Source organism: Rhinatrema bivittatum, chromosome 2, assembly GCF_901001135.1.
Source record: "Rhinatrema bivittatum chromosome 2, aRhiBiv1.1, whole genome shotgun sequence".
Lineage (NCBI taxonomy): Eukaryota > Metazoa > Chordata > Amphibia > Gymnophiona > Rhinatrematidae > Rhinatrema > Rhinatrema bivittatum.
The window spans coordinates 138,814,486-138,827,097 of record NC_042616.1 but is presented as its reverse complement, the minus strand read 5'-3'; the positions used below and the strand labels follow the sequence as shown (position 1 = coordinate 138,827,097).

Genomic DNA, 12,612 nt, shown 5'->3' with positions numbered 1-12,612 from the left:
GGGGAAGGCAATTTTCAGGCAGACAGTTCACCGAGAAAATCGCTGTTTGCCCAAGTATAAGGCTTTAAAATACCCTTTTAGAAGCAGTAGCTCAGTTCCCTGGAACCAAAAAAATGGCAGTCGCTGTTAAAATTGTGTTCTTTCCTGTTTTTAACTCTGTTTATATTATAGAAACAAATGTGTCAAATGCTAGGTAAACCTGCCCCGGGGAATCTCACTAAAGACAAGCTGGTATGAAGAGGAGAGAGAGAGAGCGCAGGAGATCACAGGAGAAATGTTTTGCTTTCTTTGTGGGTTTAAAGTGAACACCACCTGTCATTCAATTAAAGAGGTATTTTTTATTTGATGCTTTCAGGGAATGATGTGGATAATCATTTTTCTGGAGGCCAGATGTCTGAGGAAGCCTATGAGTGTCTGCCCTGCAGGGAAGGATGTTCATACTGTACAGATGACACTCCCTGCTATGCACAAGAGGACGCATATTTGCGGCTTGCTATCATCTCGTTCCAAGCCTTCTGCATGCTGCTTGACTTCATTAGCATGTTGGTAGTCTACCATTTTCGCAAGGCAAAGGTAAATACAGTATTCGATTTTTAAAATTATTTAGGATTTTACAAATTGAGTTTCACCAGGCTATGCACATGTTCTTTTCTGTCAGACTGTCTTCATCTTCTTTGCTAGAAAGCAACTCTAAATTAAAGAGTAACTATAGATGGCTGATTAATGTATGATAATGTATGATTCAGTTTAATGTATGATTAGAATTACTTGATTTATTTGCCCTTTTAGGCCTACAACATTGGCTGGAGTCTTGGTTTATGAAAAATGTATAAAATGGTGTGGTAACTCTGTCTCTATGGTATTTGATGGCAGCATGTTACATGTTGCTCCTGAAACTTGCTAATGTTGATGCTTCTCACAAGTAATAGCAAAAATAGCATTGTAGAATATATATATATACAGTACAAACCACCCTTCTCTGATCATAAAAGTGGAAGTAAGGAGGAGGCTGGGAATGACAGGACAATTAATCTGACCTCTGTGGTGAGCAAACTAATGGAATCGCTGCCAAAATAGAGAATAGTGCAATTTTTGGAATCCAGTGGATTGCAAGATCTGAGGCAATATGGTTTTACCAGAGGTAAATCTTGTCAGACAAATCTGATCAATTTCTTTGATTGGGTGACTAGAGAGTTGGATCAAGGGATAGAGCTAGATGTAATGTACTTGGATTTCAGCAAGGCCTTTGACACAGTTCCACACAGAAGATGTATACATTGTGTGCCCTTGATATGTATCCTAGAGTGACTGACTGGGTTAGAAACTGGCTGAGTGGGAGGTGACAAAAGAAGAGTGGGATCTGGGGGTAATTGTATTTAATGATCTTAAGGTGGCCAAAAGGGGGAAAAACCAATGGTAAAAGCTAGAAAGTTGCCTGTCTGCATGGGGAGAGGAATGGTCAGCAGAAAAAAGGAGGTGATATTGCCCCTGTTTAAGTCTCTGGTGAGAGCTCACTTGGAATACTGTGTACAGTTCTGGAGACCACACCTTCAAAAGGATTTAAACTGGATGAAGTCCGTCCAGAGGGTGGCTACTAAAATGGTCAGTGGTCTTCATTCTAAAGCATATGGGAATAGACTTAAAGATCTAAACATGCACACCTAGAGGAAAGGTGAGATGGAAAGATATGACAGATATATTTAAATATCTCAAAAGTTTCCATACATAGGAGGTGAATCTTTTTCAATGGAAAGGAGGCTCTAGAATGAGGGGTCATGATTTGACATTGAAAGGGGATAGACTCAGGAGTAATGTTAGGGGATATTTCTTTACAGAGAGGATGGTAGATGTGTGGAACACGTTCCCAGTGGAAGTGGTGGAGACAAAAATAGTATCTCAATTCAAGAAATTATGTGATAAATAAGGAAGTGATGAGAATTATAATGTTAAATTAATTGGACAGATGGGCAGACTAGATGGGCCATACGGTCTTTTTCTGCCGCCATGTTTCTATGTTTATAATAAATTAAAACCTTGTCCCTTTAAGCAGTTTTTGTACTATGTTGGTAGAGATGATTTATGCTATGATAAATCCTCTTTATAAAGAACAACTGGTAAGCACCCTAGATCATTTGTTATGAAGAGACATCTCCAAATTTATCTCGTTTCCTGCTATTTATGTTCTTGAAACTATCAGTATTTCTACCAGCCAATAAAGGCCTGTATTTATGAAATATAAAACAAATTCAGTCCACATTCTGGAACTATTAGTATGAGGTGGCTGACAGCAATGGTTTCCTCTAGATTTCATTGGTTTCCCTTAAGCTCTGTTCACCTGCTACTTTACAGGACAAGTTTGGTACAGCCATGCCAGTGCAGCTTGCCTTCAATTTCAAATTCCCCAGGGGAACATCGCAGAAATGTCAACGTACTGTAACTTTTCTTCGTTTACTTTTTTTTTTTTTAAGTTCCATTTCTATTTACTGAAATTGTTTAGACTGATTCTGCTTATAGGCTTGATGTAATTTACAAAGTATTTCTATTAAAAATAAAACCAGTCTAAGGCATCTGCTTAGTTACCTAATGTTAATTTAGCAACATGACTCCATTTAAATGCCGTGAGATTTCACCCATTATGTAAATGTTAGAGACTTTTAATGGTTTTCTTAAATAGACACCATTATTAACAGAAACATGCTGCATGAAGTAAAATCAGCCACCGAGCCTAGAAGGAGACAAGCAATGCCAAATTGCTTGCACTCAACTAGCATAAGTTTGTCTTTCGTTTCTTTTGTCAGAATTGTCCTTGTTTTTTGTTGTATTTTGTCACGATCAGGCCCCTCCGCTCAGCATGCTGTGGGGCTTTGCTGGGCTTCAGGCCTCTGGCTTTGCTCCTATGACACGTCCCGTCCCCTTGCACAGCTCATGCACCACGCTGCTATGGACTCCTCACAGCCTCTAGTCAGAGTGCCAGGCCCAGTCTTGGCACTCCCAAACAGTACACAGAAAAAGGATCTTAATCAATAAAGAGTTTAATGTGGTGCTGTAGCTCGCTGGCTGCAGCCTTATACTAATGCGTGGTTGTCCTTACAAGCCCAGGGTAAACAGCATTTAAAACCACAATTCCCTTCCAGCCTTTCTCATACATCCATACAGCAATACAGGATTTTACCATCCCCCAACCTCCTGGTTATTCCACCTCCATAGAGGAACAGCTGGAGCTTTCCTCTCCCCAGCTTACCTCCATCTCCTCCTCCTGAGACTCTGAGGAGCCGGGCTTTTGTGGCCAGTTCCCCCACGGTGGCACGCCCTCTTCCTCAGCCTCCATAGACTCTGCTGAGTCATAGGGATCAGTCCCAATTTCCTCCACCTGTTCCTGCTCAGGCTCCAGCCAGGGGTCAGGTGTTGGTTCAGGGAACCTGGGAAGTGTAGTCTTTGCTACCTTCCACAGCGCCCTCCGGTGGCTAAGTTTGGTACCACTAGCTTCTGCTTGGCTGTGTCTCGGCTGTTTCTGCCCCGGGCCAGGTCGTACTGCATCACAATATGTAACCATTTTTTGGAGAATATATCTAATTCCAAAGGGCCATAAAAGAATTTCTTAAACGGAGCTAGCTCCTCCATTTTCCCAACTCTTCTGTCTTCAAGGGCTGGATTCTTTTCTGTGGTGGGTAGGCTAACCTTCTAGGCCCAAGCACTGGAAAACTTCTGTGTGTGTGTGTGTGTGTGTGTGTGTGACCATAGCTGTTTGGGTCAGGTACCTTAACAAAACAGGCAGGACTCACTGGATGGGTATTCAAAATAATGTTGACTGTGGTTGATTGTATAAAAATCAGTAAAATCAAATAACAAAGTGTCCAGTTACATCCAGATTCTGAGAACTGCAGGAAGCACAGATTTGTGGAAGTGTCCCATTGTACTGAAGCATGGAGCTGGTATTTTATCCATGGTGTAGTATGAATAGCTGTCCCAAGGTGGGAAGGGTATCTTATCCAGGGTCGATGTCCCCTTCCCCACAGTACCTGTTGTCCAGAGGGAACTCCCAATCTTCAACTTGCCCGTGTCCCAGGGTGGAAACTCCAATTGTTCTCTTTCCTTCTCCCATCGACTCCTCTTCAAAAGAATAGATACTGACCCTCCTGGAGGAAGGGCCTTATACTGCAACAGTTTTTACAATCCAGTTCTGGGTAAGGAGGTGGGGGGGGCATAAAAATTACTTCCTTCCCAATTAGATGAAATAAACACACTAAAATTTCACTGGCTGGTCTCTGCAACGTCCTCTTGATGGAGTGAAGGAGTATAAAGATCCCTCTTGCACTTCTGGAGAGGAGATTTCTGCCTCCCAGAAGGCACAGGTTTAAAACTTCAAAATCTTAAAATCTGAGCAAACATAGAAAAAAACAATCTCTCTATGTCTCTCTTCCCTCCAGTCTGTCACCAAGACTGGCAGTGCAGCATCTCTCAATCTCTGTGCTAGACTTGGGGGGGGCGCTGACTTGGAGAACCCACTGAAAACACCTCTTTCCTTCATGAAAGCAAAACTACACTGCCTCACTTTCCTTACTCCTAACTCCTCACTCATGGGCTCTCTAGATGACTAACCATGGGCTGTGAGCTAGGGCCATCTAGTGGAGACCTCATAGTCTCTGCATATAATTTAATTCTTTCCATAACTTTTTTCATCATATTAATAATATTTAAAGCAGGAAGCATTCATGTCTTTCCCAGAGGAGCCATGGAAGTGATTGAAAATGTATAAATAATGTGCACCCATTGGACATGGGGCATCAAATAGGCAGAAGCGCTCAATAACAAAGGCATTGCCAGTAGGAATGGTTCATAGACTGGCGTAGGAAACGCTGTCCTTAATATACTGTGTTGACTTTTCTGGGAGGGAAGACTGTGTTCCTGATCTAACTTGAAAAGTCTCAAGTTTATTTAAAGGTTTCAACCTCTTTAGTATTTATTTATTTATTTATTTATTAGTTTTTATATACCGGGGTTCCTGTATAAAATACATATCACCTCGGTTTACAAGGAAATGAAACTAACGCCTCGCAGGGCGATTTACATTGAAACGAGAAAAACACTTCAAACAGGTAACAGATAAAGAGGTAACAGATAAAGATAAGAGTAGTCACAAATATGTGACATTCCCTCTTCCTCTAGTTTTTTTCATGGCTTTGGATTTAAAATCAAATGTATGATGACATGTTGGACACTGTCCTTTGGTTTCCCATTGTGCATATGCTTGGAGTAGAGACCTTGGTGAATGATGCTTGCACAGAATGGACCTAGTTCACTGGCAAAATTACTTTGGGTTTTTTTTCATATCATAGCCTTTGGCATCCTCTAATACTCATTTTTTCCAGATACGGCTAAACATAAATGCTAAAAAAACAAACAAAATGTTTTAACTTCTTGCACAAAGAGAGAGCAAGCATGGCACCAGCCTGTGCAGCACATCTAATATACCTGAAGCTCAGCAAGCAGTATGATAATGCTACACTTCAAACAGGTGGAAGGAACGAAGATTAGATTTACTCAAAAGGGGTTTTGCTCAATTAAATTCTTGTCCATATGTACGGGATGAATAGTGAGAAAAAACTCTTATTTCCTAAATAGCAATAGTTGATTATAAAATGAAATTGAAAAAGTGAAAGTTTATCCAGACACCTTGGATAGATAATTAGGCTGTGTAGGAGTAGTTCCATCCTATATAGCCAACAGTTCCTTCTCCAGGATATTCAAATCTTATCAGAATATGCTACCTAAATTAGCATAAGAACAATAAATGAGGCTCATTTATCTAAGGGATTATTCAGAATACTGCAAAACATATTTATAGATAAAATATCAATACACATGCATGGGCCTTGACAAAGGCCACGCCTTCCTGCTTGCGCTCCTTGATATCTCCGCAGCGTTTGACACAGTAAATCACTCCACCTTATTAAATCGGCTATCAGATATAGGAAACCCAGGATCCGCCCTCAGGTGGTTTGACTCATTCCTCAGCAATAGAGGCTATAAGGTTAAAATCAATAACAAGGAATCACCACGCACCAATTCTCCACTTGGAGTCCCCCAGGGCTTCTCGCTATCTCCCACCTTGTTTAATATCTATCTCCTTCCTCTCTGCCAACTGCTCACAACTCTAAAACTGAAATTCTATATATACGCAGACAACGTACAAATTTTGATCCCCGTGACTGACTCACTGGCAACAGCAGTCAAGCAATGGGACACTCACCTGCAAACGATCAACCATCACCTTACAGGCCTTAACTTGGTACTTAACACTACCAAGACAGAACTCCTTCTTATCACTCCAGAAGACAGTCATCACCAACAACAGTCACTTGCTAACATCCAAATCTCCCATGCAAGAGACCTCGGAGTCATAATCGATAGTCACCTGAGCTTAAAGAAGTTCATAAGCCACACTACCAAGGAGTGCTTCTATAAATTGCAGGTGCTCAAAAAACTCAAGCCTCTACTATACCATCGTGATTTCAGATCTGTTCTCCAAGCTATCCTGTTCTCCAAGGTTGACTATTGCAATTCTATCCTACAAGGTCTCCCAGCATCTAAGATACAACCCCTCCAGATGCTTCAACATGCAGCGGAGAGAATCCTGATGAATACTAATCGGAGAGAGCACATTACACCTATACTAAAGGATCTGCTCTGGCTCCCTGTTAACTTTAGAATACTTCACAAATCGCTCACTATTATTCACAAAAGCATCTACCATCAGACCCCCCTTGACCTGCTATATCCGCTCAAACTACACTCCACGGCCAGACCTATAAGGGAAGCTTACAAGGGATCTCTTGTAAAGTAAAAGGTTAATTACTATGTTATTTTTCTTTTTTATCTTGTAAAGTATTATTTTTATCTTGTAAAGTAAAAGGTTAATTACTATGTTATTTTTCTTTTTTATCTTGTAAAGTATTATTTTTATCTTGTAAAGTAAAAGGTTAATTACTATGTTATTTTTATATTGTTATTTGTTAAATGTAAGCCCCCGAGGCGACAGTTTTATTTCATTGTACACCGGTGCGATATGTATATTATACAGGAACGTCAGTTTATAAAAACTAAAAACAAACAAACAAACAAATAAATAAATAAATAAATAAATAAATCTCTACACGCCCCCCCAAACAAGGCTGTGCACCGATTAACCATCAGAGATCGGGCATTCTCAATAGCAGATCCCGCCATCTGGAACGCCATACCCCCTGACCTCCGGCAGGAAACTTGTCTCCTAACTTTTAAAAAAAACCTCAAGACATGGTTGTTCGGTCAAGCCTTCCCCTGTTCCTAGACCAGCATTACTGTTACAGATTCCAATCTAGCATTTCTTTTGCAAAACCTAGACAAGCATTAAGTTCACATAAACAGGTCATAGTTTAGAGGTAGGCCATTCAAGCCTCCCTACACTCTTATCAGTATTTAGTATTTATAATTGTATTATCCCCCTCTTCATTTCCAATTCCCAGTTGTATCCCCTTGTTTTATTGTAACTTAATACTTCCTCTAATTACGGTCTCATGTTAATTGTTATTGTTATTGTTATTGTTATGATATTTGTTCTTTGTAAACCCATATTGTTCTAACACACTTTTGTAAGATACATTTTGGTATTACATAAACTTTGGTAAGATACATATTTTGGTGTGGCAGATACATTGGAAGAGCTTAATAGGGTCATAGGAATCAAAGGTGATGTTCTTATATGTCTCAACTTATACATGGTTGTAGAGGAGTTGTCATGAGCTACTTTGTTCTATCATTAGTTGGCATTCTTTTTTGTTTATGTTATTGTTAACTCTACATTGTTATTGTTATTAACAATACATAGTAACTCTACATGTTATTAACAATAATATGTAGAGTTATTGTTAACTCTACATGTTATTGTTAACTCTACTGTAGATCCCAGTTCTTGTATCCCTTGTTTGATGTAATGCAATCTTACATGCTTGTTCTCGTTTTACTGTAAACCGAAGTGATATGTAATTCTTTACATGAATATCGGTATATAAAAGTGCTAAATAAATAAATAAATAAATAAATACATTCAGATAGTTTGTTAATCTATAAATTCTTGTTGATACAGCATACTGCTAGTATTTAAGTTAGATTATAATCATTTTTTAAAAGCCAGGTTTTTACTTCATGTTTGAATGTCTTTCCTTCTGGGATCAGTCGTATTGCCTCTGGTAGTGAGTTCCACAGTTGTTGCATATGTGGACCCTTGAACCGAGACGAGGTTGGAACCACCACCGAGGGCAAGTACCCAGTAGTCCTCGTTGTCGGGAGGCGGTACAGATGGGGAGGACCCAACTGGAGCTTCACCTACACCAGCCCATGTTCCCCTCAGGTTGAGCCCTTGGGTGCCGAGGCCGGCAGGACTTAGGCGTGGGTCTCTCCCAAGGAGGTGTCCAGAAGAAGACAAGGCGGTGTCAGGCAGACCGGGTCGAGGCTGGCAGCAGACAGACGTGACCGGAAACAGATCGGAGGTCGAGGCAGGCCAGAGGTCAAGACAGGCAGCGAAGTAGCAGATCGGTGAGGCAGGCCAGAGGTCAGGACAGGCAGCGAAGTAGCAGGATGGTGAGATAGGCCGAAGATCAGGACAGGCAGCGAAATAGCAAAGTCAAGGTACCAAGCAGGAGTCAAAACCAGGAAGTCAGTCCAAGGATGGGTGCAGGAGCGGAGCTAGGACGGGAACACAGGATCAGGAAGACGAGGCTGGAACACAGGATCAGGAAGGCAAACTGGAATGCAGATCAGGAACAAGCAACAATGCACTCATCAAGGAGCCAGACCTGTTGCCAAGGCAAGGTGCTGAGATCTGAGCTTGGTTTAAATACCCAAGCTCAGTTGAAGTCATCTCCCGGGGCTGCGGAGAAGTTTCCCGCCGCGGCCCCCCTTAAGAAGGGGAGAGAGGTGCGCGCACCTAGGGAGAAGTGTGCAGAGGTTGAGTGGACGGCGTCCAGTGCTGTGTGGGCAGGACGCTGCTGTGGGATTCAGGGCCAGGCCACCCCGGACCGCCGGGAAGGAGGGTCGGAGCAAGCATCCACTGATAGAGGTAAGGGGGCCTTGCCGTGGCGACCCGTGGCCAGGAGTCCTAACAACAGTTTAGGGCCTGCTATGGAGAACACATCATCTCTTATCTGCGATGGGTGTGTTCTCTGGATCATAGGTACAGTTAATAGTTATTTGTTTTGGGATGGCCAAGAAACTGTCCTAAAGTTAGCCAGTTATAGTTAACCGACTAAGATAGCAGGCTATACTCAAAGGTGCAGCTATACTATTGAATATACCTCCAAATTAGACAGATAAGTTTATTTGACTAACTTTATTATCTGGACTGTGTCTGAATATGGACCTCAGGATTTCCTATTTTTAAGAAGACAGCAAAAAAAAAAAAAAATTGTGATTTTGGATCTAATTACTTCCCTTTCCAAACCCATGCTCAAGGCAAGTTACAATTTAGGAAAAGTAGGTAGACTCCTGCCCTGGAGGACTTACAATCTTATTTGGTATCTGAGGCAATGAAGGGTGAAATCACTTGCCCGAGGTCCAAGGAGTGTCTGGTATGAAGCGTGATTTGAACTGTGGATTCTCCAGTTCTTAACTTACTGCTTTAAATATTAGGCCACTTCTGTACAGTATAAGGGATTCAGAAGCCCTTGATTAACCTTTGTGATAGATTGCATGTAAGTGGTCAACACTCAAAACTTAGATTTGATCTCAGAAGTTTCAGCTCCACAGACATTACACAATATTTCAAAAGTAAAGTATATGCATATTCTTCCTTTGAAAATTGCCAGTGGTACAAAATACACCCAGACTTTTGCATCTGCTTTTTGTAAGGACAGCAATTTTATAGAAAAAAGGAAGTGTCGAGTTACAAGCATTGGCAATACATATAACTGAGGCACTCCTGCTGTGCTAGCCCACTGTTGATACCTGGGGGTGGAGGGTGAGCTTCAGACATTGGCCCATGCAGGGAATTTCCCCCAACTTTGTAGTGGTTGTACTGGTTCCGCTTTCAGGTCTGGACCTTGGGTTCTGGTATCCTTATCAGCCCGCATGAATTTTCTTCAACCAGCATCCTCTGTTCGGGGGAGGGGGGGGGCGGGGGCTGCAACCCTATTGCCTAAGAGATTGTGAATGGAGAGATCTTAAGTAGTGGGAGCACTGGGAGGAGAGGATCACCTTGCTGGAGGCTTAAAAGAATCAGTACGTTTTTGCTTGGGAAATTTACTTTTTTAAAAGTATTGGGAATATTATTTAGTGTTTTTGTGTGTTTGTGCTTTTAATAGTCAGTAAGGCAGTAAGGCAGCGAATAAACAGAAATTAGACTGTTTGTATATTAAAAACAAAAAAAAGGTAGCCAGAAACTAGAAATAAGCTAGGAGCAGATTATACCTAAGTAAAAAGGTTGACAAGTTCAGTTCAGTTACTCACCTTGGAAAGGTGTTGAGGTAGTGTGATTTGGTTTGATTAGGTACCAACATTTGTTAATCAAGAGAGCACTGAGTCACTCTGGCTGACTAAGTGAAGTTAGACTGTTTGTATTTCCCAAGCCTCCCACCCACCCCTAGCTCAGCCTTTAATTTATAGGCAGGTGCCACTTTCACAAAATAAAAAACCTTATTGAGAGTTTGATCATTCCCCTGTAGGCCACTACCTGACATATAGTGAATTCACTAATACATTTCAAGGACATTAATTAGACACATTCCTACTCCCGTGGCAACCTAAAACATAAGTAGGAACTGAACAAATTTGAGATGAAGGCAGCAGTCCAGCAGCAAGAGGGGTCTTCCCAGTCTTTTGCATCGAGTGTCACATGTATGATTTTTTACCCACCAGGGAGAAGTTGTACGTGGCTCTCAGAGAACGAGACTGATCTCTGGAGGCTAGAGTGGCAGACCTGGAGGAGCTGAGGCAGACAGAGAGGTATATAGATGAGACCTTCAGGGACATAGTAGCCAACTCCCAACTTCAGACTGGCAGCCCTGGTGCTGCCTTGCAGGAAGAAGGTCTCATGATTGGAGACCATCAACCTGGTGCAGCAGGAAAGAATCCTGTAGCAAGGACCTGCTCTCCAGGTGTTGCATTGTCCTTTCGCACCAAGGATATCTCCCCAAGGCCTACTGCCCAAGAGGGAAGGGTTAGGTCGGCCGTCATAGTTGGTGATTCGATTATTAGCAATGTAGACAGCTGGGTGGCTGGTGGGCGTGAGGATTGCCTGGTAACATGCCTACCTGGTGCGAAGGTGGCGGACCTCACGCGTCACCTAGATAGGATTTTAGACAGTTATGGGGAGGAGCCGGAAGCGTGGTACATGTGGGCACCAACGACATAGGAAAATGTGGGAGGGAGGTTCTGGAAGCCAAATTTAGGCTCTTAGGTAGAAAACTTAAATCCAGAACCTCCAGGTTAGCATTCTCTGAAATGCTCCCTGTTCCATGCGCAGGTCCCCAGAGGCAGGCAGAGCTCCGGAGTCTCAATGTGTGGATGAGACAATAGTGCAAGGAAGAGGGATTCAGTTTTGTAAGGAACTGGGGAAACTTTTGGTGAAGGGGAAGTCTCTTCTGAAGGGATGGGCTCCACCTTAACCAGGGTGGAACCAGACTGCTGGCGCTAACCTTTAAAAAGGAGATAGAGCAGCTTTTAAACTAGAACAAAGGGGAAAGCCGACAGTAGCTCAGCAACACATGGTTCGGAGGGAGGTATCTTCAAAGGATACTAATGATGCATTAGAATTAGGTCATCCCGACAGTGAGGTTCCAATAATAAAAAAAGTAGTCCAAGTGTCTGTAACTAAAAACTCACCTGAACTAAAAGATTCTAACTTATCCCTATCAATTAAAAAGCAGAATGAAAATACAAACAAAAATCAAACTTTGAAATGTTTGTATGCTAATGCCAGAAGTCTAAGAAGTAATGTGGGAGAATTAGAATGTATAGCAGTGAATGATGACATAGACTTAATTGGCATCTCAGAGACATGGTGGAAGGAGGACAACCAATGGGACAGTGCTATACTGGAGTACAAATTATATCACAATGATAGAGAGGAGCACCCGGGAGGCGGTGTAGTGCTTTATGTCCGGGATGGCAAAGAGTCCAACAGGATAAACATCTTGCATGAGACTAAATGCACAATCGAATCTTTATGGGTAGAAATCCCTTGTGTTTTGGGGAAGACTATAGTGATAGGAGTATACTACCGTCCACCTGGTCAAGATGGTGAGATGGACAGTGAAATGCTAAGAGAAATTAGGGAAGCTAACCAAATTGGTAGTGCGGTAATAATGGGAGATTTCAGTTACCACTGCTATCAGAAACGTTGTATAAATAATATTTCAAAATTAATGTGTGTATTTTTTTCATAATTCTTTTACTACATTATTATGGACCATCATACCACCCGTGACATGCATGCATTTGATGCCTGTGTTTTCAGTCACATTGGGTCATCTTTAATCATCGGTCCTATTTCAGTTACCCCAATATTGACTGGGTAAATGTATCATTGGGAAATGCTAGAGAGATAAAGTTCCTGGATGAAATAAATGACAATTTTAT

General features: G+C 41.8%; 1 protein-coding gene across 1 annotated transcript in view; it reads left to right on the top strand.

Moving 5' to 3' along the window:
- Positions 1 to 12,612, top strand: part of GPR158 (G protein-coupled receptor 158) — a 654,347-nt gene that overhangs the window by 346,007 nt on the left and 295,728 nt on the right. Inside the window, 1 exon segment of the mRNA XM_029587041.1 lies at positions 356 to 573. Within this exon segment, the coding sequence (XP_029442901.1) occupies positions 356 to 573 (218 nt within the window).